Consider the following 26,642-nt stretch of genomic DNA (forward strand, 5'->3'; position numbering starts at 1 on the left):
GTAGTCATTTAGAAGGCAGCATACTAATTTTACGTACTGGCCCACATTCTGTTAGATATTTAGCAGCCCCTGCCGTCTTCATGTCATCTGATGACCCCAAGTCTGCGTGCATGGTACCAGTGATGCAATTTAGCGCTCTAGGGAACATAAGTTGCGGTGTCAGAAATTCTGTATCCGCACGGCCCAGGCATTAAGTCAAACATGAGTGTGCCTTGGACATACGGCGTCTCAGTCTGCAAGTGGTAGCAAGCGCGCTCATTATGAACCTTGTTTTAGAAAGGTTCTAAGCCTTTCGTGTAAGTACCGCGACTTGAAGTACACCACAGTGATGTGTGCCAGAGTGCCTCACGGGCTTCGTCCCACGCTGGGCGGAGTGCGCGCGCAGATCCTTTCCGTAGGAGGAGTGGCGGAGGATGCGACAATAAGCGTCGTGTTTGGCCTCAAGAAGGGCGTCCAGGACTTGGCAACCATCCTCAAGGAGGTCGAGGTACGTCACCCGTAACTACACACTCTTCTGCAGGGACAACTCAGTTCAGTTCACTGCGATTGTTCTGTAACGTATTTTCACTAAGGGCATTGGTCAGATGTAGCCAAGTGTCTAAGGTTGGTTTCAATGAGATACTTTATTGTACTGCATTCAATAATTATTTTCTGTTGCACCATCATGGTTACGATCTGTTTTGTAAGGTGTACGCACCTCGAGGGCCCCCGTCAACCTCCTATCTTGTGAACGTAAGACGAAAAGTCCTGTTAGAGTGTGATCACTGTGGATGCTCTTCCTCTTTGTTGATGTGATGTACTATTTCAGCCTACATGAACAACGAGCTTCAACCTGAGTTTAACCTATCCAAATTTCCATAAAACATATTCTTGCAACTTCTGTCATTCATAAAGTCCACGACATTGATCATTCGTTTACACATTTATTCCTCAGTTAATCCCTTTCAAAATCTTCCTGGATAACGTCCTGCTGTCGTTTGTTCGTTATCTCCTTACACCACAGAAAGCTTGAAAGATCGCGCCTCTGATGTGAAATAAAGGTGAACATTGTCTCTCACCGCACAGCCATCCTTACTCAGCAGTTCACGCGGCTTCTAAAAAAAGTGTTCTCAGTAGAGGAAAAAACGAAATCAGGAAAGAAACAATTTCTGATAACTCCCTAGGAAGCTCCTTAGTTTTCGAAGCGAGATCAGGATGCCTTGGAACGCGCACTTATAAAGCGAGGTACAATAAGGACGAAGACGCATGTGCTTGCTGCGGTAAAGCTAGGGAAACGATAGATCATGTTCTACTAGAATGTGAAGATATCTGCCCAGTGGTCGATTTGGGTACCTCTGGCCTCCTTGAATGCCCCTGGGTTCAGCAAGAGCAGGAGAAAAGTACCCATGTCCTCGATAGAGATTAGTAAGAAGCGATTGGAAGATTGGTGGAAGAAAAGTAGGGAAACGACAGACAACGGAGGAATACAAAAACAAAGTACCGAAAGGGGGTTCAGAAAGTTTGGTAGTGGGAATTCGCGTTTTTTTTTTTTTTTGATGACAGGTAGGACATTAGGCAATATAATAACAAGAGCTTGGTGGCGCAACCCACCGCCCCGTTCCAAAGGGCATCCATTCATCTCTAGCTATGAAACGCATCCATTCATCTCTAGCTGTGAAATTAGAACTGTCGGAGTGGGTGAAAAAAAAAAAAAGATGATGTACTGGGGGAACTACAGAATGGGTTCAGACCAGGCCAACGCTTAGAGGATAAAATGTTTGTACTAACTCAGTGCACAGAGATTTCAGTAGCTCGGAACAGACCTTTATGAACAGCATTTACAGATATTAGGAGAGCCTACTACAACGTAGATAGGGAATTGTTATCGGATATTCTCAAGCACGAAGACATAGATGACGATTTCGTGGACCTGCTGCTGAGGAATATATGTAGAGACAACCGAGTACAAATCATATTGAAAGGCCGAAAATGTAACAAATAGTGGAAATTCAACAATGACTGAAGCAAGGATGTCCTCTGTCTCCATTATTCACGCTTTATGCTAAGGGCATATATAGACGACTGCAAAAAAGTGAGTTAGGGTTTGACTTATCCTACATGCGTAATGGCCAAATGGATGCTACAGAAGGTCCCCGGACGGATGTATGCAGACGACATTATGCTACTAGCGGACAATAAAAAAGATTTACAGACACTTGCGAATACCTGTGGCAATGCAGCGACAAATCTAGGCCTTAAGTTTAGCACAGAGAAATCGGGAATTCGGATCTTCAATGAAGAGACGAGTAATTACGTGGTGTCAATTCAACAGCATTTCATACTCATATTCAAGCAATATAAATACCTCGGAGTATATATAAACGAAGGAAAGAATTACTCAAGCACCCACCAAGATAATCTGTAAAAAAAAGGGAAGTGGAATGCAGCAATAATGAAACATAGAGCACTGTGGGGCCACAATAAGTATGAGGTGGTGCTTGGAATCTGGATAGGAGTAACGGTGACAGCGCTAACGTTCGCAAATGCCATTATGTGCTTCAAATCCGATATCTTGTCAGGGTAGGAAGTCAACCAAAGATCAGTAGGTCGGTTGTCTTTGGGAGCCGATAGCGCAACCACAAACGAGGCAGTGCAGGGTGACATGGGTTGGACCTCGTTTGAAGTCAGAGAAGCGCGGAGCAAAATTAATTTTGAAGAAATGCTCAGGAATATTGATCATAGTAAACGGGCGGCTAAAGTGCACAAGTATCTGCACCTGAAAAGCTTGGACACAGAATTGAGGAAGACGTCAAGAAAGTTGGCAACAAAGTACAGGGTATTTGAAAGCGTAAATAGACAACCAGCAGTCATCAGAAAGAAAGTGAGAGAAATAGAGACAGTGAATCGGATGCAAAGAATGTAAGCAAAAAAGACCATGGAGATATACAAGAATGAGGAGAAAGAAATTAGAAGGGAAAATCCGTACGATAACACGAATGGCAGTGCCTTGCTATTTGAGGCTCAATCTAGTTGCCAAAGGACAAAGACATGCCGGAGCAAGTATTCGCAACAAAATGAGATATGTGTATGCTGCAGCAGATATCCGGACACCACTCAGCACATCCTAATGGAATGCGAAGGAATTCGCCCAGTGAGACCCGTAGGTAGCGTACACCTTCCAGAAGCGCTTGGATTTAAAGTGGACGGAAGCGTCAATCGGTCAGTAGTCGAGATAAGCAAGGAGGCCTTTAGAGTAGTGGTGAAAACAGAACAAAAAAAAAAAAAAAACAGTGACGAGATGGAGACGGGGTCTTTACATGCATAAGTAACTTTCCAATATAGAGACATGGGTTTTAATGACGAGAAATAACTTAAAGTAGGCTAGACTGTCTAAGATGTAACAAACCTGATTAGACCAAGCAGGCTAGATTGTCATCTCAAAGGGATCTTTATCATCGTTTAGTCTTTTGCTGTCATGTACAGTGCCATGTGCAGCCGTGGTCACTGAGATGGCGCTCGTGCAGGCTTGCGGCGGACGCGTGTCGCACCTGGAGACCCGCACGGGCCGCACGGCCGAGGCACCACTCGAGGCATTCGCATCGCTCCGTGGCATGGTGCGGGATGACCTTCTGCGGCTGGCAAAGACCCTGGCTCTCGGCGGCCTCGGAGACATGCGCGTAGTCAAGGACGTGGGCTCCGCGCTCGCAGGAGGTAGGCTCACGAGGCGGAAAATCTCGCGTAGTCGGCGTTGGCGAGACCACGATGGTCCAAAAGGTCAAACAGTGGGCCAATCCAGGCAGTTGATGACGTCAATTAAGGCGGAGTGAGTTAAGGCAGGTTTAATTAAGATAGAGTTCATCACGGCACTCGAACCCACGACCATTGTTGCTAATTAGGGCGAAATTAATTAAGGCACTCGAACCCTCAACCTTTGGTGTCAAGTAAGGCACATTTAAACAAGGTAGACTTGATTAAGGTACAATCAAGTCTATAGTTGGTTCGGCAGCATACAGCGCGAAACAAACGGGACGTCTCTTCTTCCTGTCTACCGTTTATTTTATTTATGCCCTGACAATTTTCGCCTCGACTGTCCTTGAAGTTGCTACACAAAGTGGCAGGACGGTGTACTCGTGATTTAAGTGCGCAGTGTTTACATAAATCTGAATTGCGACAATAAACTCGCCTCAGGTGCCAAAAGGACACCGAAGAGACTCGCCATATTTATCGGCGAAACAATCGTATGCTTACAGCTGCTTCCGGGTGCGAGAGAGGCTGCCATACTTTCTTTAGACTAGCCTTTATGTAAGAATACTTCATAGTGCCGTTTCAATTGACTCATCTCGGGGCGCCAAAATTTTGTGTAGAAGTAAGTATGTGCGATAGTAAGGGGTAATTGCTCATTTTATTGCGCCCGACACACTATACCACCGACACATTCAGAGTAGTTGCAGCTAAGTCCGATATTTGTATTCTCCTGAAGAAGAGGATGTTTAGCTTCGCTCCCTTGCTACCTAGCGTGTGCTGCTGTCGACCACTTACGCACCTTAAAAACCACGCCATGTGTACATAAATTAGCGCGCGGCACAATGCTCTATGTTCACTGACTAATTAGTTCAGTCGCTGGTCTAGTCACCCGCCAGTTCACTTACTTGCCCCCGCCCAAAGTTCGCTGTCTGGCCCACTCAGTCACTCGCTCTATTTCACTGTCCCCTAAGTGAAAGGCGCCTGCATGGCTAATAGTGATTTCGCATGTGACGCAGACATCTGGTTCCCGCTGCACATCACCGACCTGGACTTCTGCACACACGTGCTGACCAAGTTTGAACCGGACCTAGACAGTGATCATCCGGTGAGGCACATGCCAACAATTTAACAGCACATGCAACATCCTTAAAGCCAACAAACATACCCTTATGGCATCACAGTTTGTTCTGTGAGCTGATTTCGCACACGCACTGTTGAAAAAAAAAAAACGTATGCTTAAATTCCTTCACAGAGTCTTATTACTGCCTCTTGCAACAACACATGCTCATGCTCATTAGAAAGGAAAAGCAGGAGGCACCGTTTTTTGAGCGTCGTTGACGCATTGGTATAGAGTGCTAACAGCTGATTACCTCGACAGCTGACGTTCCTGTACGTAACTATTTTATTTTACTTTACAATACTGCAGGCCTGTTAGGCCCAAGCAGGAGTGGAATGTCAAAACAAAGATTAGTGCAAATGCGCATTCACAAAAACGAGTTTCACAAATAGTTCACACGTGAAAAAAAAAGGCAACGAACAAAGAAGGCTGAAGCAACATCTGTTCCAGTGTTTTTTGAAAATCAGTCGCTTCAAAAATGGATTTAAGAAGCGCGTTCCAGTTGGAAATTGTCTGTGAAAAAAAAAGCTATGTTTAAATGCATTGGTTTTAGGAAATATCGGTTTTAGTGCATGATGATGACTGTGTCGAGACTTTCTGATATTTAGGTGTTGAACATATGAAGGTATGGGCATGTCTAATTTACCTTTCAATATGTTATGCAAGAACACTATAGGAGCATTATTTCCGACGCATTTGCAATGTTAAAATGCCAGTTTTCCTGCATGAGCTTAGTAGCGGAGTCACACGTTTTGTATTTACCGAAAATAAATCTAACAGCTTTCCTTTGTATCATATCTAGCTTATGTATATCCTGCTATTGTAAGCATATTCTATTCGAGGCCTTATTTTGTACCTTATGCAGTGTAATTTATCATCGGGTTTTGCGAGAAGCGTACTATGCTCAACGACTGAAATGCGAACAGTAAAGCGTGTGTATTCTGCGCGTCCTAACGAAAAGCAAAGGGCACGAACGTGCATGTAGAACCAACTGTGATGTTCCACGAGCAACGCACTCCGCTGCTCGCATTTCAGACGTTTAGCATGGTGCAGCAGCGTACACCTATCGACTCAGATGCCACGCGAGACGACGTTCACGTTTCTGTTCATGCGAACTTAGCGCCTCATGATGTATGCAAAACTAAGCATACCATAGCGTTATTCTATGCGCTGAAATTATGTTGGACAGGTTTGCGTTTGAGTCAAGAGGACATCCTCTTGGGAAAATTGGCAACGAAGTATCTCGTCTGCAAAAGAACATTCACCGTTCGCGGAACGTTTCTCAGACCCAGAAGTGGTTGAACGAGTGGGGCGCGTTCTTTCCCAGGGCTTCTCTGACCCGGCGTACCGGCAGCGCCGCAAGGAGATCGCCCAGATTGCCTTCGACTACAAGCAGTAAGTGCTGCACAATGTACATCGCGAAAACCCAAAGATCGAGTTGTTAAGGACGAGAAATGAAAAACGCATTGCGAAGAAAAGACTGAACATAGGTATAGATATGCTGGTGATCATTTCGGTGTGGGGGCCTGTTCTATAGCTAATCCTATAGCTTGCCATATCCTTGGCGTGTTAGTCTTAAGCTAGTATGATAACACGGTAGAATGACGGTGTGGTAATGCGGCAACGTGCCACCTGCTCGTGACCACCACCACATAGCTTTACCATGTCACCGTATTAATTATAGAATTAATACTTCAAGCATGACAAAGCCATGACAAGGTCGCTTTATAAAAGATAGCTCCCCTTATCGAGGGTTCGACCAGGCTGTCCGAGGCACTATACCGTGGCTTAGCCCATTGTCCAGAATTAAGAGCTTGACCGTATGAAGTTGGCAAGGCTTCATAGGCCAAATGAAGATTGTAACCGAAATCGATATCCCCCCCCCCTATTGCTACACTACTGAAAACCAATTTAACGCACGCGAAAGCTCCCCCAGACAAGTGCGCGCGAAATTTTTATTGCGCATGCTAAGCTCAAGGTAATTTTAAGTGAATCAGTCGGTTAGAAAATGTCATCAGCCTGTCCTGTGTTCACTGAAAGACAAACGACTCCCCCAGCGGTTTCGGATTACCCCTTGCGAGATTCAGGAAGGAGGAAACGAGCAATTGTGGTGCCAGGGTGGCCGGTAGCTGTTCTGCAAGGTAGTGCCTTTTTGTCGCTCAGTAAGTCTTTATAATGGCGTTGCGTATAGACCGGGTGCCATAGGCGCATTGGCCCCTGGACAGTTTTTTTTTCTCTACCAGATTCAGGCGCAGCACGCTGACTTGGACGATAATTCGAACCGAAGATTTGGAGCACAGGAACCCGATGATCTACATCATCAGTTTAATAGGCGTTAATACAGCATTATTATTTAAAAGTGAGCTTTACCGATCATCCATCCATGCTTAGTCGCAAGAGATGGCCGCATTTCAGGGCGAAGTATCACTACTGTTGTATGTATCACCCACTGTCGTGTACCGGGGACTGTTTCGCCGTACAATGTGCATCGGCTTCCCTTTCCTGCCGCAGGGGACAGCCCATACCGAAGGTCGAGTACACGCCGGACGAAGTACGCACCTGGTGAGTGAACGAGCACACATCGACGAAGAGGCCGCACCGCACTGGCCAAGCATGTCAGCGTTTCACAGCGAAGCTTTTAACGCGAAAGCGTTAAGGGCCCAGTGTCGCAGAAAAACCGGTGTCGGCGCTGTCCGTAAGCGCAAAATTCCGTATATATTTAGGTATATATGTATATGTCATGCCATTCTATCACTAAAGTTGCTCATACCCTGTCTTATATTCTTGACAAAGTTATTGCTCGGAATTTTGAGAATTACAGCCCTCAAACATATGTCACGAACCAAAACACCGACAGCGCATGCCTTTTATGTTAAATCTTCTCCAACTTAAATATTAAAAGTGCGAAACAATAACAGAGACCTGAAAATGATGCAATTTTTTTGGCGCGGCTGTGCACTACCACCGGGATCGGCCCACACAAGAGGCCGCGTTTCCAGCAATCACAGAGTGGCGCGCACCGCGCTACCTTGCAACACCATCCAGATGGCGCTCGTCTCAGCGCATCCACGGCAGCGGCGGCGCCCGCCGTGCGGGAGAAAGAAAACAAAAAGAACCAGAAAGCTAGCTCGCCTTTGTGCATAGCGTTCGCCGCCAGCGTTTCTCGGTAAAAATTACGGTTACATAAGCTGCAGTTGCAGGGAAGCGTGAGCAGTCAGAAATCTTTGAATGCTATCGCGTTCCACTCTTAAAGGCGAAGCTTGAGCGAAGATTAAAGGCGAAGCCTAAGGCGAAGCCTAAAGGCGAAGCTTGAGCTTGAGTTTTTGGCGCGGCTATAAGCGATCGAAAAAGTTGTATGCGAGTTATCACGGTGTCCCGGGAGAACTAGGTCACTCACCGACTTTATATTGACAGGACAAGAAGGGAATAATACGGGTAATGATGCGCAGGCAACTTGTGATGTTGTGATGTGTGGAGAAAGTTGTTTTTGGCTTAATTATGAGCGTTGCAAATAGTTAATGAATACTTTTGTTTCTATTTTCATGCGCAATACGTGGCGCGTCTTAGGCGTCCTTGGTGAACTAAACGGGGCACATTGTTTACAAACGGAATAAGGAGAAAGACCGGGACGATATGTAGAAAAAAATTCAAAGTGTGTGTATTAATTAAAATATTCACAGTAAATTTTGAATGCAGGCACTCCGGAGCATTAAAAAATGTTTTTCGAACGGCGATGAATTTAGCCCACTGTTCTGGAAGAGCTGTAACAGCCCCCGGCTTCAAATTTTGTGGAAATGAGGGAAACATTATAGCAGATGCGCATAAAAAGTTAATTGTGCGTGGGTAAATAAAAGCCTTCGTAAAAAGTCCTTAAGGAAGTGCTTCAAAGGCGTTATGTGCGGTCATCGTTTCTAACGAGTGGACCAGCGGATGAGTCACACGCAGGAAACTAAGCGTGTGATTTAATTACAGGCGACTGCAATTTTCAGTGCAACTGGCCGAAAGAAACAGCATTGAAAATTGGGTTGTGATTCTGCAAGGTCGCGCAAGTCTGCTGTCCCATTCCCCCCCCCCCCCCCCTTTTTTTTTACTGCATTAATAGAGTGAATTTAGATATAAATTTATAGTTGTATGATAGCTACGATTTTTACTGTTTGCACGCTTTTTCTCGCGCATTGCAAGCTCCACAATATTTTTGCAAATCTTGCAGTATTGGTGCCTGCATATATGTATATAAACATTTACCGCTGTGTGCCAGCTTCCTGAGGCACAGATCTAACCAAGCTTTTTTCAAGCGCCTTGTCCGCACTGCAAAAATTTGCTGGATGTTGAATAATGTTGGAAAATTGAAGTTGAAAGCAATATTCATTTCTTTTCTGTCCTTTTTTTCTTCTTTTGCTGGGAAAAAGTTGTGAAATTCTGTTTGGACAACGACGGCCGCATTGCTGAGGGGTGGGATGAAACATGGTGACGATTCAGATTTCGGTCGATTTTCAAAAACTCAAGGCATTTAGCAACAATCCAAAGCACTCCTCTACGGCGCCCTTGATGGTACAACAGCAGCGTTTCGAATTAATCAATCGACCAATCAATCAAAGTTGGATTGTAAATGAGGAAATATCTACAGAGGCGACATAGAGAGCTGGGGATTTCAACGAGACGGTAACCTATAGTGCGTTTCTCTGGATTGCACCAAAGGCCGACTAATGACAGCAGTGGTGATGGTTCAAATGAAGTGCGTAGTGCTAGGCGCAGATGCTGGGGCTCGTCTGTCTCTTGCGCGCGGTTTCAAAACGAGAGCCGCCTACTACATTTTCTATGTTATCACACAAGCAAACTGTGCTCGTACTTGCTATGACAGCAATAATGACGGCGCCGCCAATAGCTTGGCAAACCGCCTCGCGACGAAGATAGCTTAACTAGCTATGAAAAGGGTCCATTGGTGACACTGGTTATTGATAAGTATTTCTGAAGGGGTCGCAGCTCCGTTTGAGCCCACACGACTGTGATTGGCAGTGTATGCTATTCCTCTAGCGCGTCACTTTGTCAACGCAATGTTCCGCCAGCCCACGCACGCACGCGTATGAGCGCGTCGACCATGCCAAACATACGAATTCCTGACCTTGTTTAATTTGTGAATTTCCACCTCATTCTCCGCCATCACCGTCTGCATTTCTCTTGCCTGTAGCCATCCATGCACTGTTAGATTAGCGGACCACCGGTTGCTTGCCTCACACATTCCAAAGGTAAGTAACGGAAGCTCTCCGCACTGAGAATTATTGAAAATGAAGAACCAAGTCATTGTAAAGATTAAAAAAAATAAAGAAAGACACAAGCACACGAAAATGGGAGCTGAGAAGAAAAAGAAAGTAACGAGCTTATCGCAGCACGTTCAACGTGAGTATACCTACGTGTCAGTACTTCGATACCGTGTTAGATGCGACGACAAGTGTAGTTTAGTATAATTTGGAATTGAACTCACCACGTCCTGCCTAAAACTCCGTAGCCGCCACAGACTTTCCAAGAAAAATTACAGGAGAGGTCTCTAGAGCTGTGATCATTAAGCCATACCATGGGAACGGCGGGTAGTACATGGATTTCTCCAAACTTTGTGCTTTTGTCTTCACACACTCTTGCAGGCGTTTTTATTACGCTCTCTGTGTAATTTCCAAGCAATTTTATTTCACTAAACGCATGAAAACCGTGTCGGCGTACACGCGTAATCTTTGCGAATTCTTGCTATTATAATGCATTGCCTTGTTCACCAAACGATCAATTTGCAAAGTCACAAAGTCGTTCATTGAAGTCAGAAGGAGGAAGTTGAGGCAAATGTCCATCGTTCCCTGGCTGCACCCACTGTGGCTCAACCGCCATATACCTGTAGCTGCCGTAGACAGTGGCGCCAATTTTCCCTCTAGCGGCTTTTGTAGGAAACTATGATAACCACCCAGCAACCAGAGTGCGCGTCATGAGATGTCCACCTATGTACACGCTTTCGAGAGAGTCCAGTTCGATGTGCTCGGTGTCATGTGCGGTGCGCGTCGCAGGGGCGTCGTGTACCGGGGTATGCGCGAGCTGGTGCCGACGCACACCTGCCAGGAGTTCGCCGACGCCCTGGAGAGGCTGGAGAAGGAGCTGGGCTACGGCCCGGACGCCATCCCGCAGCTGGACGACGTGTCGAACTTCCTCAAACGCAAGTAGAACGCCAATGTCCGCCGCGCTATACGCATGCGATGGTGATAATTCGTTTAAGATCGACTGTGCCAGTGGCGGTGGCAGGCACAGGTGTTGCGTAGGAGTAATTGAGCGAAACATTGGTCTCGGGAGGTGAATTAAGCTACCACAGGATCCATGGGATGCGCAAATATGGATGTTGCATATACGCACGCATACATGAAATTATTTTTGTGGACACCCCCTTCGCCTTTCTGTGTAATGGGTGACGGTCCCAGTTAATGGACCGTGCATCCGGTACTGGTGCCCATAGAGACACTATATTTGTGTGCTTGTGCATAGTGCTTGTTGATAGTTTCTTCTTGTTGATTCTCGCTTGAGTAATGTATGTGGGGTTGTTAGATAGCTGGCTCTAAAGAAGCTTACCTTCTCCCTTTTCTACATTTAAGACAAACAAATGAGCGAACAAACGACATTGGACTTAGTTTTATTTTGAAAGATTATTATGTTGCGTTCTTGTTCAGATTGAGGATGACGTGACAGAAAATGACAGACATACCGCCGCTGTGGTCAGATCGAGCCCAAAACCAACGAGTCTCGTGCGCTGTGCAGCGTAGACTACGTTAACCAAACGGTTCAGCGGAAAACCGAAAGGTGGAGCAAGTTTCAGATGACAGGCGTCGTGGCGGCAGCGGAATGTCACAGTGGGAGTCTCCGAGAAAACTAAACTTCGTCAAGGGAAATTGACGGATGGCTCGATTTCGCTGGGACGAAGCCCTCGAACGACATCTTCATAGGCCTACTTCGCCAGCCGACATCTTTTTGCCGAGCGGAAAAGCGTTTCTTGGCGGCAAATAAATTCTACGGTTTTTCAAATGGCGTTGATATATTGCAGGCTATTAGCCCAAACAATCCGTATAACACCCTCTTAACAGATACTGCTGCTGCGACAGTAGCGTTTAGTACAGCACGTGTCTCCAGGCACTTGCGTTGGTGCTGCTTGAGAACTGTTGTAAATGCGACATTATTAATTTGCCATTGCTTCGTAGCATATAGCACATACAATAAACCTTCGTTATAACAATATTGCATTATCTGAAATATCGCTTTATTCGAAGTCTGAGGTTTTATTTGCAATGTATGTACTAACCGGATTATTAGAAGTGCAGTAGCCCGGGACTCCGCCAAGTACGATGTTCGAAGCCGAAAATCCGCACTGCATCGCTCGGTGAAGCATTCACGATGTCCACCCTGTCGTCGTACCAACCTGCCTAAGCAATAAGCGCTGCGAAGGTCACTCCGTCACGAGGTGGGAGCTTTTGGTACTATCTAAACCGACCGACGAGGCCATAGGTGCCATTGGAATTTGGCCGCTGTCACATGTCACCAGTGTCACATATGTCACCAGCTTTGCTTCAATATACGTTTTACGATCTCCCAAGCTGCTAGAGTGTTACCAAGACTCATCTTGCGTTAGCAAGACTCATTTATAGTCGCTCCGCTTCTAACAAAATATCGATTAAAACGAAGTCAACTTCCCGTCCCGACAACTTCGCTATAACGAGGGTTTACAGTACTTTGTGTTCACAACTCATCTCACTACAGCCAATTTCGTACTTTTATTACGTATGCATTTTACGCACTTATCCAGCTGTAGATTGTAGACCTCTTGACCAGCCGCGTCATATATGCATCCTTCGTAATCAATCTCTCCATCGACAGCTCATTACTATGTGCTTGTCACTGTTAAATTTGGTCATATCTGGCCCTTTTGCCATAAGGCACCACATCATGAACTTCGCGCACGATCGCCTTCGCTGTCTCTGAACTTGCAGGTCGTAGTGGTTTCACCTTGCGACCGGCCTCGGGTCTGCTGACGGCGCGCGACTTCCTGGCATCGCTGGCATTCCGCGTGTTCCAGTGCACGCAATACATGCGCCACGGGTCCGCGCCCCACCACTCGCCCGAGCCGTAAGTGACAGCCGCAAACGCGGCAAGTTGTCCATCACACCTAGAAATACGCACGGAACCTTTTTCTTCCAACAGAAGTTATGCGCGTGCTCTCTTTCGAGGAGGACGGGGTAAATCTGGTTAAATGGCGAGAAATCTAGGCTTAATTCGTGTCGCTTCCAACTGCTCTCCGTAGCTGTGTTACACCCCTCAATATCTCAATAGGTGCTTTTAGAATGACTGGAAGTTGAGAAAGTTCGTCATTATCTTTCTCTTTTTAACGTGACGCATTATTTGTCTCATTCTTGGCACTTTGCGATAGGTAGGCAGGTAGGTTCCTGTCTCGCCTCACTTCAAGAAAAAAACAGTGTGTGACCGATGTGGGAATCAAACCTCTGCCGTCGAGCACAGCAGCCGAGTGCTTTAACTATTACGCTGTGGTCGCTTTCTTTCGCGCGCATGCTGCTCGCGTTCCAAAGCTCTTTAAAACATGAGGCGCGTGCACCCGCTGCAACTTTGTCGTTGTCTTTCCTTGTGACAGCCCGTGCTCTAAGGCGCCGTGCTAGACTGCACTATCGCTGGGACCGGCCCACTTTGCCCAGTAATTTTCTCGTAGCAGCTTACGCTACGTAGAAACTGTGCGACTTTGTTCAGGTTTCACGGTCGACCAAGTTAATTAGGTTTTAATGCTTCTTCGCCGAAGTGCCCCCAAATGTCATCGTCGTTTTAACATAGACCACACGAAACGTACTATAGTATAACACGTAGTCGCTGATGACGTCACAATCCGTGTTTCTCTCCTTTACGCTCGTCCACTAGCTATGTAGAAGCCAACAATAGCCATGCGGTAGGCTCGCGCCAAACGGCCGGCGTAGAAATTGCGCAATTGCTATCATACGATCGACACGGTTGCCACACTGCTGTCGTCACACACACGCACGCTCGCGACCCACGCGCACAACTGTTCAATTTTACAGGAACACGTTGGTCCACCTGGTATCGTTTTGAGTAACCCAAAACAATGCTCGATAGCGAGGCACCTACCAAATGCTTCGCATAACATAGATCCCCACAGTGCGTGGGGTATGTGCAATTTTTCTCTGGTGTCGCTTTTATGAGAAAATTGCTAGCCCACTTTTATTTCTTTTTATGGTGTTTGTTTATGTTTGCAAGATTAATAATAATAATAATAATAATGGCAGGGATGCACGGTACGAAAAGCAGACGTCCAAACACGGACACAAGTACTTGAACGAATAGGACAACACAGACACCGAATATCGATTGAAAGGCACAGTGGGGGAAAAGAAGGACCTCACAAAACTTATCTGCGCATGCTCGAGGGAAGGCAACGCCAACCCGCTAACCATGACACGTGCGGGCACTCGCGAAAGATATCTGTTTAGGCATGGCAATTCCATTGCAAGATTACGCACGCGCTACCGCTATTAATGGTATGTCCCACCCAAACTATATAAGGCGCACTTCTTCGTTTTAATGCGATTAGCAAGCGAACGCGCGCTTTTCTAGCGGACAATAAAAATGTAATTTTCACTCCTAAAAGAGTCGCTAATGCAACGAAGCCGTTGTTCACTCGAAGTAAGATATGCCGAATCCGAATTCTACAGTGCCAGTGGCACAAAACTGGCTGATGTTGGGAGGCTGCGTTTAGTGCAGCTTTCTTTGGGGCAGCCGAAGGTGTACACGCTGTGGTAGTGTGGTGGGGCTGTGGTAGTGCATGGGTGTGATAATGCCATTAGCATTTTTAGCATACTTCCCCGATACAGATTGTAAATAAAGGTATTTTCTTTACAATGTGTATCGGGGGAAATAAAGCTGTTTTCACGACGGCTGCCGAACTTGCAGCTCTGCGTGCAGCAGTTAATTGATTGATCAGGAAACGCCTCAGAAATGGTCCATTTTCTGCGATTCCAAGGCTGCCCTCCAATGTTTGCTCTCTGTATTACACCGTGGACCCCACGAACGACTTGTCGCAGACACACGAGAAATTTACAATCGGACAGTCGACAAAGGACATGACGTCGTATTTCAATGGCTGCCAAGTCACTGTGGTATCCTTGGAAACGAGCAAGCAGACGCAGCCGCCCGATCTTCACATATACCAGTGCCATTTGCGTCGCTATCCCGATGTCCAGAACAGACGCAGCGGGAAAGCTCCGTGCGCTTGCTCGCGAGCTTACGTTAGCCCAATGTAATTCGACACTTTAAACACTAGCGCCTCGGCTCCCTGGATCCTGATCGGAAGCTCCGCCTTCCACATGGCTTACCACGACGGGAGGTAACTCATTTGTCGCCTATGACTTGGGGTAGCTTTTACCAACGCGTACTCCTACCTTATAGAAATGGCCACAAGTCCAGATTGTGAAGTTTGCGGGTGTAAAGAGATGATAGCGCACCTTCCTCAGCGATTTTCGTCGTTTTAGTTTACAAAGAAAAGTCATCAGCATCACGCCCAACAAGATTGACAGCCGTCCCCTAACGGAAGCCAGAATTCTTGGTCCCCGGTCCCAGCCGACGTCGGCACGAACTGCTTTAAAAGCGATAGTATGCTTTTTAAAAGAAACAGGACTCATTGAAAAACTATAGAACGTGCGAACTGATGCGTTGCTTTTTTTTAATCTTCTCTTGTTTTCTTATCTTTTCTGCCCTTACCCAATCTCCCTGCAGAGTAGCCAACCGGACACTTCATCTGCTTAACCTCTCTTCCTTTCACCTCTTGTTTTCCTTGCTACCAAAGGTGTTTTCAGCAATACGATTTGTCGCTGCATTACTTGAATTCTAATCGCATTGACGTCGACAGTGATCGTGAGATGGGTTCTGCCGCATTTTTTTTAATGTCGGAGCAGAACTACACTGTCTGAAAATCTTGAAGTATTTTGAGTATTGGGGGCATTTTGCGATACTTCTGTCCGTGTTTTCACGCCTACCTTTCGTTCTTCCCGTTCTTGTTTCTCCTTCTCCCCGTAATATATTTGCGACCCAATGCGTTACGATTCCAAACTTTTTTTTTTTATTCAAGCCCTTCTTCCTCCTTAACCTGTATTATCGCGCATGCGCAGGGACTGCGTCCACGAGCTGATAGGTCACGTGCCCATGTTCGCCGACCCAGGATTCGCCCAGTTCTCGCAGGACATCGGTCTCGCCTCGCTCGGCATCGCCGACGAGGACATCGAGAAACTGGCCACGGTGCGCACGGATCCCTTGGCTACGCTCGCAGTCTCGTCCCGCCTAACTATACCAGCTGTAAAGCGGAACATTTTTGGCAAATATCTTTCTATTACTTGAATGGAAATGCCTTCCATATATTTGAAGTTCTTACTTTTTATCTGCAGATAACAATAAATATACGGAGGTATCTTCCAATGAAATAGTCACCGTTATCCGGAACAGTGTTCCAAACACGTGGTACCTATTACCTGGAACATTTGTCTACGCATTCGTAAATGGAACAATGTTTAAGCATACGAAACATCGTCCCACATGCTTTCTCTTTAGTGTCCTATGTTAAATGGTCACTACATAGAAACAATAGTTCAGTTTGGACTGATAAAATGTTTTCGGAACTCTATATTTAGTTATTTTGGCTTAAGAGGTTGAATATTAGGATAGAAAATGAGGGCAAGAAAACTTCATTTCCTTTTTAAAATCCGCGTTTAAATCCGAGCGCCGGTACGTCCAACATGACGTAGTGAATTTGAAAGTACTTTTTTTTTTGCCTTTAAGCCGCTTTGGCGCAATAAATGTGTTATGTTGCGCGGCTTTACGTAGCGAAACCACGAGCTGATAATGTGACACACCGTATAGTGGAGGACTTGGGACGAATTTTGACCACCTGGGGTTCATTAACGTGCACCTAAATCCAAGTTCACGAGCATTTCTTGCTCTTCGCGCCCATCGCTATGCGGTCACCGCTGCCTGGATTGAACCCGTGACCTCCAGCTTCAGCAGCAGAACGCCAGAGCTATTGGGCGGTGGGTCGCGGTAAATGTTCTCGAAAAGTTCAGTGTCTGTGGCTTCTTTAAATACAGGGTATAGTCAACCATTACATCTAAAAAAAAGTTACCTAGACCAAAACATACGCCGCCAGAATTCATGACGTCATTACACGATGGTGCACAAAAGTTCAAGGCGGCCTCGCCACCCGTGCATGCGTATTTTCTGGCTTACTTCTCTCGCGGTAATGGGGTGACTTATTTTGATACTCCACGCGCGTAGTTTGACAGTACAGCTAAGCTTATAATGCAGAGTCTCATAACCGACTCTGCAGCCGCGAGAGGCACAACTCCGTCAACTATTGAGACTGTTTTCCAAAAGACGCCGCCATCGAAGCGTACTAACTTGAGCATTGTTCTGTCGTCGCACGCAGCTCTACTGGTTCACGGTGGAGTTCGGGCTTTGCAAGCAGGCGGGTGAGATACGGGCCTACGGCGCTGGCTTGCTCTCCTCTGTCGGGGAACTGAAGGTGGGTAGAAGACGTCGCCCGGCGCTGGCCGCACATCTGTGCATCTCAAACACCTGGTGGCCGTCACTGACCACGTGACTCCTTCGCGTGTCATTCAGAGGCCATCGTGAATGCGATTACTAAGCAAAAAGAGAGAGAGAGAGAGAGAAAGAAAGAAATCTGACTTCAACGAAGGCCATGAAAGCTAAAAGATGCTGAAAAGAACCTGTTGCCGGGCTAGTTGGTTTATATCTGCAGGTTCCAGAAGAAAGGGGGAGGGGGGGGGGTGCGCAAGAGCGCATTTTAACAAGAAAAAAAATGCAATGAAGGCGCGCAAACAGCACCGTGCATAAGCTAGAATTTCGCTTGGTTGGAAATTGACGACTTGCGGAATTCTGCGCGCCCTCTACTGAGTTATGACCGAACTACAAAATTTGGATTGGTAAACAAGGCACATCCCCGCTTTCGTTATCGGTGATATTTGACAGCTTCTCGGCCGGCTGAGTTGGGCTGAGTCACTTGCGTTTCACGAGATAGTGATAGCGCGGCCTATAGAACACGCGCTCTTCACCACTGGTCAGTCGCTTATGCTGTCTCAAGGTAAAAAAAAAAAAAAAAGAACACGTCAGCGCACATCTACGACGACACATTCCGTTTCTTAGAAAATGGCGGAACGTCCAGATAAGTACCTTTGGTTAGAAAATACATTTTCGCGCATGCGCATAATATTTCAGCTGATAATATTTCTATTCAGTTTATATAAAAAAAATACTGAGAAGGCTTTCATCAGTGGCAATTATAATATGTAATGTTGTGCAGCAGCGAAGAATAATTTCTGGAAAATCTGCTGTAATTTGGTTGCAAAATAAAGGTGATCTTCGGGTTGTATAGCGCAGAGGGAACGACCACCGGTGATGTTTTTTTTTTTTTTTTTTGGCGTTTATGCGCAGTACGGTCTGCGCACCTTCTTAGAATCTTTACATGTATGAATTAAAGTGTGGCTTTTTACGTGCCAAAACCACGATTTGATTATCAGGCACGCCGTGCTGGGGGAACTCCGCATTAATTTTGCCCACCAGGGGACCTTTAACGTGCCCAAATTCACGGGGACACGGCATTTGGCAATTTGGCGATACTTGGCGATTTTTTGCATTTCGCCCCCATCGAAATGCGGCAGCGACCGTGACCGTGACCTCGTGCTTAGCAGCTCAACACCATAGCCACCGCGGTAGCGTTCTTTAAATGTATGTTGTCTGGTTCAAATAAAATTTGTCTGTGATTTAGTGCTGAGCTTCACTTCATTTGCGAGTTAGTGTAAGCCGGCGTGTCTGGGAGGGGAGTTAGTTAGGTTTGATTGGACGCGATGCACTTTATCACGAAAGACAGATCACAAGAATAAGGAACACATGTGCGCGTACCTGCCAACATGACAAGCACAAACTGAAGCGTACTTCATTCATTTTAGCCACAACACGTGCTTGAGTCAGGCTTCGCTGTCGCTGTACCAAGATGAAGTCGCCTTCACAAACGCCACATGATAGCGTTATCCTTGTTTTCTTGTGTCTGCACTTGCTGGCATGCTTCGCGTGCAAACATAAGTGTCAGTTACTTCCAACATACCTTAGTTAGAGAATAGTTCTTCGTCTGTGTCTTACACTAACCATGCGACGTGTCTTTCATGCATCATATAAATCACCACACGCCGATAGTGAAGGAGCAAACCCCTTCCAATATTTATTATTGGTGGTTATATAGAAGAAAGAAACAACGTTTTTAGTGACTCGCAATGACTTATTTGAACCAGTGAGCTGTTATTGCTAGCGATTGCGCAAGCTTGCGACTGGGCTTGTTACGGTAGCCTCTGTGTCGTTCACACAATCCAAGCTTGAAGCCGGATTAAAGCGTTGCTGCGCGCTGAGATCATATTGCCCGGTCACGAAGACCTTGACTTCAAAGGTCTGCGCCTGAGAAATACATTCTCGCGTCGTACCGATCGAAAGGTCTCCGGACAATCTGGTGATGCACGTCTTCAGAATTGAAAGGGTAAACAGTCAGCGAGCACTCTTTTTGAGAGGCACGCCGTGAGGGCGTCTCGGTGCTGTTACTTTTGTTTTATTTTGTTTGGCTTGAAAGACGATGGGGACGTTACGGAGTGGTGATTGAGGAGGATGTGGGATCAAACAAAGAATAGTAAAATGGATCGAACGGTGGTGCAGTGCCTGTATCGAGCGACGAATCAAACAACGTGCCGGACATGTACATTCGGCCACAAAAGTCTACATGACGAGTATGGCGAATCTGAATATCTGCTCCGTTAAGGCGTGACGCTTCTAATTTAATACACGTGGGAAAAACTACTACAAACTGAAGGTTTGCATTCCAGGCCATGTGCTTCACGGCAATTCAGGTCTCTCTCTTTCTCTCTCTCTCTTTTTTTTTTTGCAAACCCGTGTCCCGTAATCTCTTGCGGCCAGTTTACAATAGCGTAATAGTTTACAATCTCTTGCGGTTAAGTTTACAATAGCGTAAAAAATGCATCCTAATCTGAACTCTTTAGATGAAAACAGAGCCAGAGCCGGCAGCAGTGAATGAAATAGAATGGGCAAGACCGAACAAACACTAAAACTGACACTCAAGCTTGTGTCCTCCGGTCGTTACATTTTCATTTGCTGCTTTCACGACGCACATGTTAAACATTCTGGAGTTTTTGTTTCAGCCGACCAGGGTTAGACAGGCAATGCACGTCTCGTTTTATCCTCAGAGACTCCGGCGTATGTAGGTCACACTGTTGTGAATGGAAGAGTGGGAGCTCATAAACGTGTTACTAGAACGCAGATCCGCGCTAAATTCGTTCAGACATCGTGAGATTCATTAGCAGTACTGTTGATTTTTATGATTTTCGCTGGCAATGTTCTTGTGAAAGTTATTCATAACTATATTCATAAATTTGACCACCTAGGATTCTTTATCATGAACCCAATGCGCGCTACATGGGCGTTTTTTGCATTCTGCTCCCATCGGAATGCTTTAATTCTCAAACGTGAAAACTGTTCCGGCACAAGTATCGAGTACCAGAGTGAAAGCTTGCATTGACGATGAACACGTGACCAATCTCGCATCATCTCGCAGCACGCGTTGTCGGGCAAGCCGGCCATTCTTCCTTTCGTGCCGGAGAGGACGGCGGTTCAGAAGTACCAGGACCTCGAGTACCAGGACACCTACTTCCTGGCAGAGAGCTTCCTCGACGCCAGAGAGAAACTGCGGTTTGTATCAGCGATACTGCTTCGAAAGGCAACCGAATCTCTCGAGCCACGCTCGTTTTCTTTCTTTCTTTCTTTCTCTTCTTTCTTTTTTCTTCTTTCTTTCTTTTTCTTTCTTTATTTCTTTCTTTCTTTCTTTCTTTCTTTTTCTTTCTTTCTTTCTTTCTATCTTTCTTTCTTTTTTCACGGCTAACACTCTTAAGTATGTTATGGCATACTTAGATTGTGATGGCTGTGACGTCTTGACAGCTGCGCACGCGTGCTTCACGGGCCACCTTGCACGCTCTCGTTTATCAAAGTGAAGTTTCTATACCTCGCGTTTTTTAGACACTCGATTTCGTGCACACGGTGACGCACTCACGAATGCTCAACACACCTAGAGCTTTTGTTGGATAACTCCAAAGGTGAGTGAAGTCCACCTTTAATTCTGTAAAGGAACGTGCGACCTATGTTGGGAGCAATAGCAGCCCAATGCTCTAACCGTTGGACCACATTCGCACGCATGCTCCTCTCGTGCCAAAGTCGCTCTCTGAAGCGTCTGACGCGTACGTCATGTGCTTGCTTCCGCGCGTTCTTCCTTCGTGACAGCTAGCGCTTTGAGACGTTATGTTAGACTGCACAGCTTTCGGAATCGGTCCACATTTTCTGTTAAATGCTCGATACCTGCAAAGTGGGTCAAGTCCACCGATAACGATATCCCATAAAATAGTAATAATAATAAACAAGCGAATGCTTGGACAAGAACAAAAAGCTACTGTAACGGTCGCTTGACGATGATCCTACCCATGCCCTAGAATGGAGGATAATGAACAAAGCTTCTTTGCATAACACTGTTATAAAGAAACTATGTGATACATTTCTAGATGTGATGATTGAACGCTAAAGCACACGCGCGTATGAGTAAAGTGAATTAAAAGGAGTGCGTCTATTTAAGTTTGTCGTCACAGTTATAGAATATTACAAAGAAGAAAAGAAGTTGAGGTGATTGAGAGTTTTTGTTATCATAATACTGACATAGTGAACACAATATTGAGACAAACAAATCTGAAAGTGCACTTGTACTCAGGAACAGATGTAGGTACGCAGTACCTTACGAAAAGATTTGTTGAAAACAGAACGAAACCAAACATACATAGCAGGATGTTACACGTGTCAAACTATTAACTTGACAAGTGGTACTATGCAAAAATTTCACAATTTCAAGTAAGAATACCTGGGGAGCTATTCTGTAAGAGTCCACCTAGTGGACATGTCCATTTCGCCTGCTGTTGAAGTTCTGATTGGCTGGGCTGGGGTGCGCTTCAGCAGGAGCCAGACGCCACAGCCAATCAGCACTTGAGCAGCAGACAAAATGGACATGTCCACTAGGTGGACTCTTACAGAATACCTCCCTTGATCAGTTTACGTAATCAATTAGTGTTTAGGACGAGGTATGTTTAAGCTGTCTTCCTCCCGTCCTGCTTGCAAGTCCTTTGTAGCACATTTAAATCCATATATGCACAAGTGCGTGAATGAAGACGAAAGCCATCGTTTACAAGTTTTGTTCAGCGAGTCAACAGACAAAGCTACGATGCTGACGAGAAATAAAGCAAAAATGAAACAATCTTGCTCCACTTAAGAAGACGAAGTAAAGAAGGAAAGGGAGAATCGCACATGTAAGAAACAGCGTAGGTGCTGCGCCGTCATGGCAACAGTCACGCATCCGTTGGTACCTCTGCGCCTAGCGCCCGGAAAACATCAAACACCGCAGAGAGTCCCTCGAAGATCTATTGCTAGCTGCATAATGTCGTGGCATACGTGCGTGTGCACTTAAGAAAAAAAAATAATAAAATAAGAAAGGGCGTTCTGAAAGTTGGCTTCTCCTCAGTAAGAGTGTTTTCGAGAAGAAGCCCGCTTTACTGGGTGAGTGCGTGTGTGACTGCTAATGCGTGTCGGAGCGTAACCGAGAGCCATGGTTATGGTAAGCGTAAGCAAACAAGTATTGAATAGACTACAGCCCATGAACATGGATATAACGGGAAACGCGTCGTGCTTACGTAATGGCATGACAGACAAGCATGTCGAGTACCACACGACACCGGGGTGACGCTGCATGCTAATGATCGCAGCGTCCAGGATAGGGCCTATGATGGACATCCAGCGAGAGGCACGCAAAGGTGTAGCCAGGGGAGGGGAAGGGGGCACACCAGACCCCTCCCCCTTATTTCCTGGTCAAGTGCGAGCAGCCCCCCTACCCCCCTAAAAAAATCCTGACTACGCCACTGGCCGCACCACCGTTGGGCGAGAAGAAGAGAACACCGAGACTATCGTCTCTAACGCTTTAGTGACATGATTCCAGAATTCTTTGAAGCGGATCCACAGTTACGTGGGCAACAAAAATGGTAAGAGCGTGCTGCGGCAGCCAGTGAGAGCGAAAGGGCCGATGGCGTCGGTGAGTGAGGAGATGCGGACGAAAATAATCTCTCCAAGTCCAAGGCCTCCGGTTTTCACTTTTGCGGTTGACTGTATGGCGAGCCGTGTATAAGTACTTATGCACGGTTATATGAGTACTTATATGTACACGCGCATATTGACCCATTGGATTAGATTCAAGGAGCGACCACTGTGCTCGCCACTATCGGTGTCGCTTGTCTTTTGTAGGCAAAAGTTTTTTATCTCGCGCTTTTGGCAGTGTTATTTTTTTTGTTCTTCACCGTCACTACAACGGTGACAATGTTGTACACCGCAGGCAGTACGTGGCCAGCGCCAACTTCCGGCCTTTCGAGGTGAGCTACGATCCTCACCGGCAGTGCGTGCTGGTGCTCGACACACCCAAGAAGCTGCTCGGCGTGGTTGACACGCTGCGCGCCGAGATACAGGCCCTCACGAGCGCCCTCGGCAAGATGAAGTAGTGGGCGACGTGCAGCAAGCCGGTCCTGCGATATATTCGTGTTTCAGCTCCGCCCGTGGTGTTTCACTCTAGATTCCGGGGTATGCGCCACTTGTGGGGCCGATCACAGTTGTGGTGTCAACTCTGCTTCCGGGATGTATTCTGCCTTCTGGAGCTCTGCTTCTTTCCTGCCCTTCGTTTTACTCTTGGTCCCGCAACGTTTTTCGCCAAGTATTCTACCTCTCCGGATTCTAGTCTGACGTCATGGATGCCGTTCGCTCTGTCGCTCTAGTACGAGGGAAAGTGGAGCAAGGTGATGAGGACTTGGGGTTTCCAAAAGCAGGCGCAGAAAAGAATACAGGAGAAACGAGAAGGACAACAGCCTACAATTCGACACTTCGAGAGAGAGAGAGAGCAAGAAGAGGAAAGGAAAGGAGGTTAACCAGAGTTGACTGACGATCTGGGGAGCTCACGCTCTACCGAGAAAGAAGCAGTCAAGCCTATTTAATTCCACGCTGCGCTAAAACCGCTCAGCCACACTCGCGTCAGTCACTCACGAGTCTAATCGCCAAGACTGCTCGCATGTATACGAATGCTTTTAGAGCGACAGCCCGAGAGTGCGAGACATGTGTGCTCTGTTGTGATTGCTGAAGGGTTTTGTTCAAAAGTAAAACAGGGGGGGACATTGCGAGGGCGTCTGGCAAATACGCTCGTGTGGTTCAATCAGCGTGCGAATGATGATTAATGCGCGGATCTCAAAAGACATGGCTTCGTACGTCGCGGAGTGATAACTCGCTTCAGGGTTATATGCCATCAAAAAATGTTTGTACAGTTATAGCTCAATTAAACATATCGGTTTACTTGTTTCTATTATCAAAAGAAAAGTGTTAATATCAGAACAAAAATTTAAACATATATCGTAGTGCTTGTGATATTAAAATAGTAACCAAACTTAGCAGCACAATTGCGCTATGAATTGCTTACTGATTAAATTGAAAATATTGTCAAACTTTACTGCTGCTCAACGTTATGTACTTAGTTCGTACAAAAGAACGACTTTATTCGAAGAGAGAACACAATTTAACGTATACTGTATAATCCACAAATACATTGTGAGCCGAGTTCATGGCCAAATAAAGTAGGATGGATGTAGTGCACATCATTGCCACGTTGAACCAACAGTGGCGGAGCAATGTTCCCGCGACAGTTCGTGTTTTTTTTTTTTTTTTTTTTTTTTTTTTGTAACCGTGCTCCAACACCACGAGATATCCATGTGACGCGCCTACTTCGCGATTTGTTGTTTTTCACCCTCTGAGCCAGATTGTGCGTGGTGGGAAGTGGCGAAATTACTGTACTTCTCGTGAACTGTTTATGTGTCGTGCTAAATAAACCTCTTCCGTGTATAATAAACGTTCACTGTTAAAAATGCAGTCTGTCTTCATGCAAATTGGTTTCAAGAATGCTGCAGGTTTTGCGTGAATCTGGAGCATCCAGCAAGCGCCACTGACTACTGTCGTTACCAACTCTTGATGTAGCACATAAACTGCCTCACTGAAGGTTATTTACTAGAGTAATCTCGCCCTATTCAGGATCACCAAAAAGCAGAGCGTAAAACGAGAAGCTTTGTGTATGTTTCGTCTATGTTACATCCATCGCTTTATGCGCTATTGGATGATCATGAAGGCTTTTTACAATAAGCTGTGGAAAATTATTTTTCTGTTAAAGTGGCACTGTGGCACTCTTATGCCGACAGGAAGGAATGAACTAGGCGGGGAGCACTGCGCAACAAAATTGAAGTCATGGGAGTCGGCCCAACATGTGGTCATGTCTCGGTAAGGTTTAGTGTTCCCCACCGCCGTGCGAGCTGCGCTCAGCGCGCGCTCTTTCGAATGGACATCGGGTGCGCGACAGGAACGTACTGCGACTGCCGCACTTGCACGCTGCGACGAAGACGACGAGGACAGGTGCACGCGTTGCAGTGTTTGAACGATTGAATCAAGTGCGCGAACACCACGGGAGAAGATGTGCACGGTGTGGTTGGCAAGGCACCCCCGAACAAGTGCGCGTCGATTAAAACCTACCGCGAAACAAGCACATCGGACCGAGACCACCGAGTTGGCCGACATTTAACAGCGGAGCTGGTTTAAGCCGGGCGTAATGTGTCTGTTGAATCCAAAAATGTGGGCTGAACCTGGCAGTAGTGCAGAAAGGGTCCAAGCGCAATGGCACATTCCCCTGTGAACTAGCAAAGCTGAGCTGGCTAAGTTCAGCTAAGCATGGTTGGGACTACTTAAGCTTAGTTAGTCATCGATAGTCAATCGATAGCCAATCAATAACTAATCGATAATTGATCAATAATCAATGCATTTCGGGAATTGCTGCAGGGGGATGACTTCGTAGTGCTTAGACGAGCCCAAATACGTGGCCAATACCTTGCGATAGCCAACCGATAGCCATTCGATAGCTAATCGATAATCGATCAATAATCAATAAATTCCTGAAAATGTTGGGGTTGACTTGGTAGTGCTTAGCCTAGCCCAAAAGCTAGGACTAGCTAGGTGCCCATCAGCTCCGCTGCCTCTTTAGCATTGCGCCTCCATGAAAACTACACTAATTTTTTTAAAGGTGACAGCCTTATATGCCTCATCGTTCAGTCGACCTTCAACGTCCTTGAGCGAAAACCGTGTCGTCGAAGTGAAATCGTACACGATGACGACTCGGTATTACTACACCGCCTCGGCATCGCGCCTTACCTATATTCCAACGCTCACACAACTATTCTGATGGTGTGCGGGTCACCGTCGTCATCGGGTTAATTAAGATAGAGTAAATTCAGGCACTCGAACCCACAACCTTCGGTGGGAGTCGAACCCACCACCTGTGGCGTTAAAGCGAAGTTAAATTAGGCACAGTTAATTATTATAGAGTTAAATTAAGAGTTAAATTAAAGTACTCGAACCCACGACCTTTGGTGTTAATTATGGCGAGGTTTTTTAAGGCACAGCTAAATAAGGCACTCGATCGCGCAACCTTTGGCCGCAAAAAAAAAAAAAGTAATAAGAAGTGACAACGCATTCGGATGCGAAC

At 46.2% G+C, this 26,642-nt stretch overlaps 1 protein-coding gene across 1 annotated transcript in view; it reads left to right on the forward strand.

The window, feature by feature from the left end:
• The window catches only part of LOC119464389 (tyrosine 3-monooxygenase), a 42,900-nt gene extending 17,926 nt beyond the window's left edge, over positions 1–24,974 (forward strand). Inside the window, exons 3-13 of the mRNA XM_037725333.2 lie at positions 386–487; positions 3,504–3,690; positions 4,740–4,828; positions 6,168–6,235; positions 7,352–7,402; positions 10,888–11,033; positions 12,850–12,985; positions 16,045–16,171; positions 17,352–17,447; positions 20,556–20,689; positions 23,415–24,974. Coding sequence (XP_037581261.1) covers positions 386–487; positions 3,504–3,690; positions 4,740–4,828; positions 6,168–6,235; positions 7,352–7,402; positions 10,888–11,033; positions 12,850–12,985; positions 16,045–16,171; positions 17,352–17,447; positions 20,556–20,689; positions 23,415–23,577 — 1,299 coding nt within the window. The 3' untranslated portion in view covers positions 23,578–24,974. The remainder of the gene's footprint in view (positions 1–385; positions 488–3,503; positions 3,691–4,739; positions 4,829–6,167; positions 6,236–7,351; positions 7,403–10,887; positions 11,034–12,849; positions 12,986–16,044; positions 16,172–17,351; positions 17,448–20,555; positions 20,690–23,414) is intronic.
• The last annotated feature ends 1,668 nt before the right edge of the window (positions 24,975–26,642 follow it).

The sequence above is a fragment of the Dermacentor silvarum genome, chromosome 9 (genome assembly GCF_013339745.2).
Source record: "Dermacentor silvarum isolate Dsil-2018 chromosome 9, BIME_Dsil_1.4, whole genome shotgun sequence".
Taxonomy (NCBI): Eukaryota; Metazoa; Arthropoda; class Arachnida; order Ixodida; family Ixodidae; genus Dermacentor; species Dermacentor silvarum.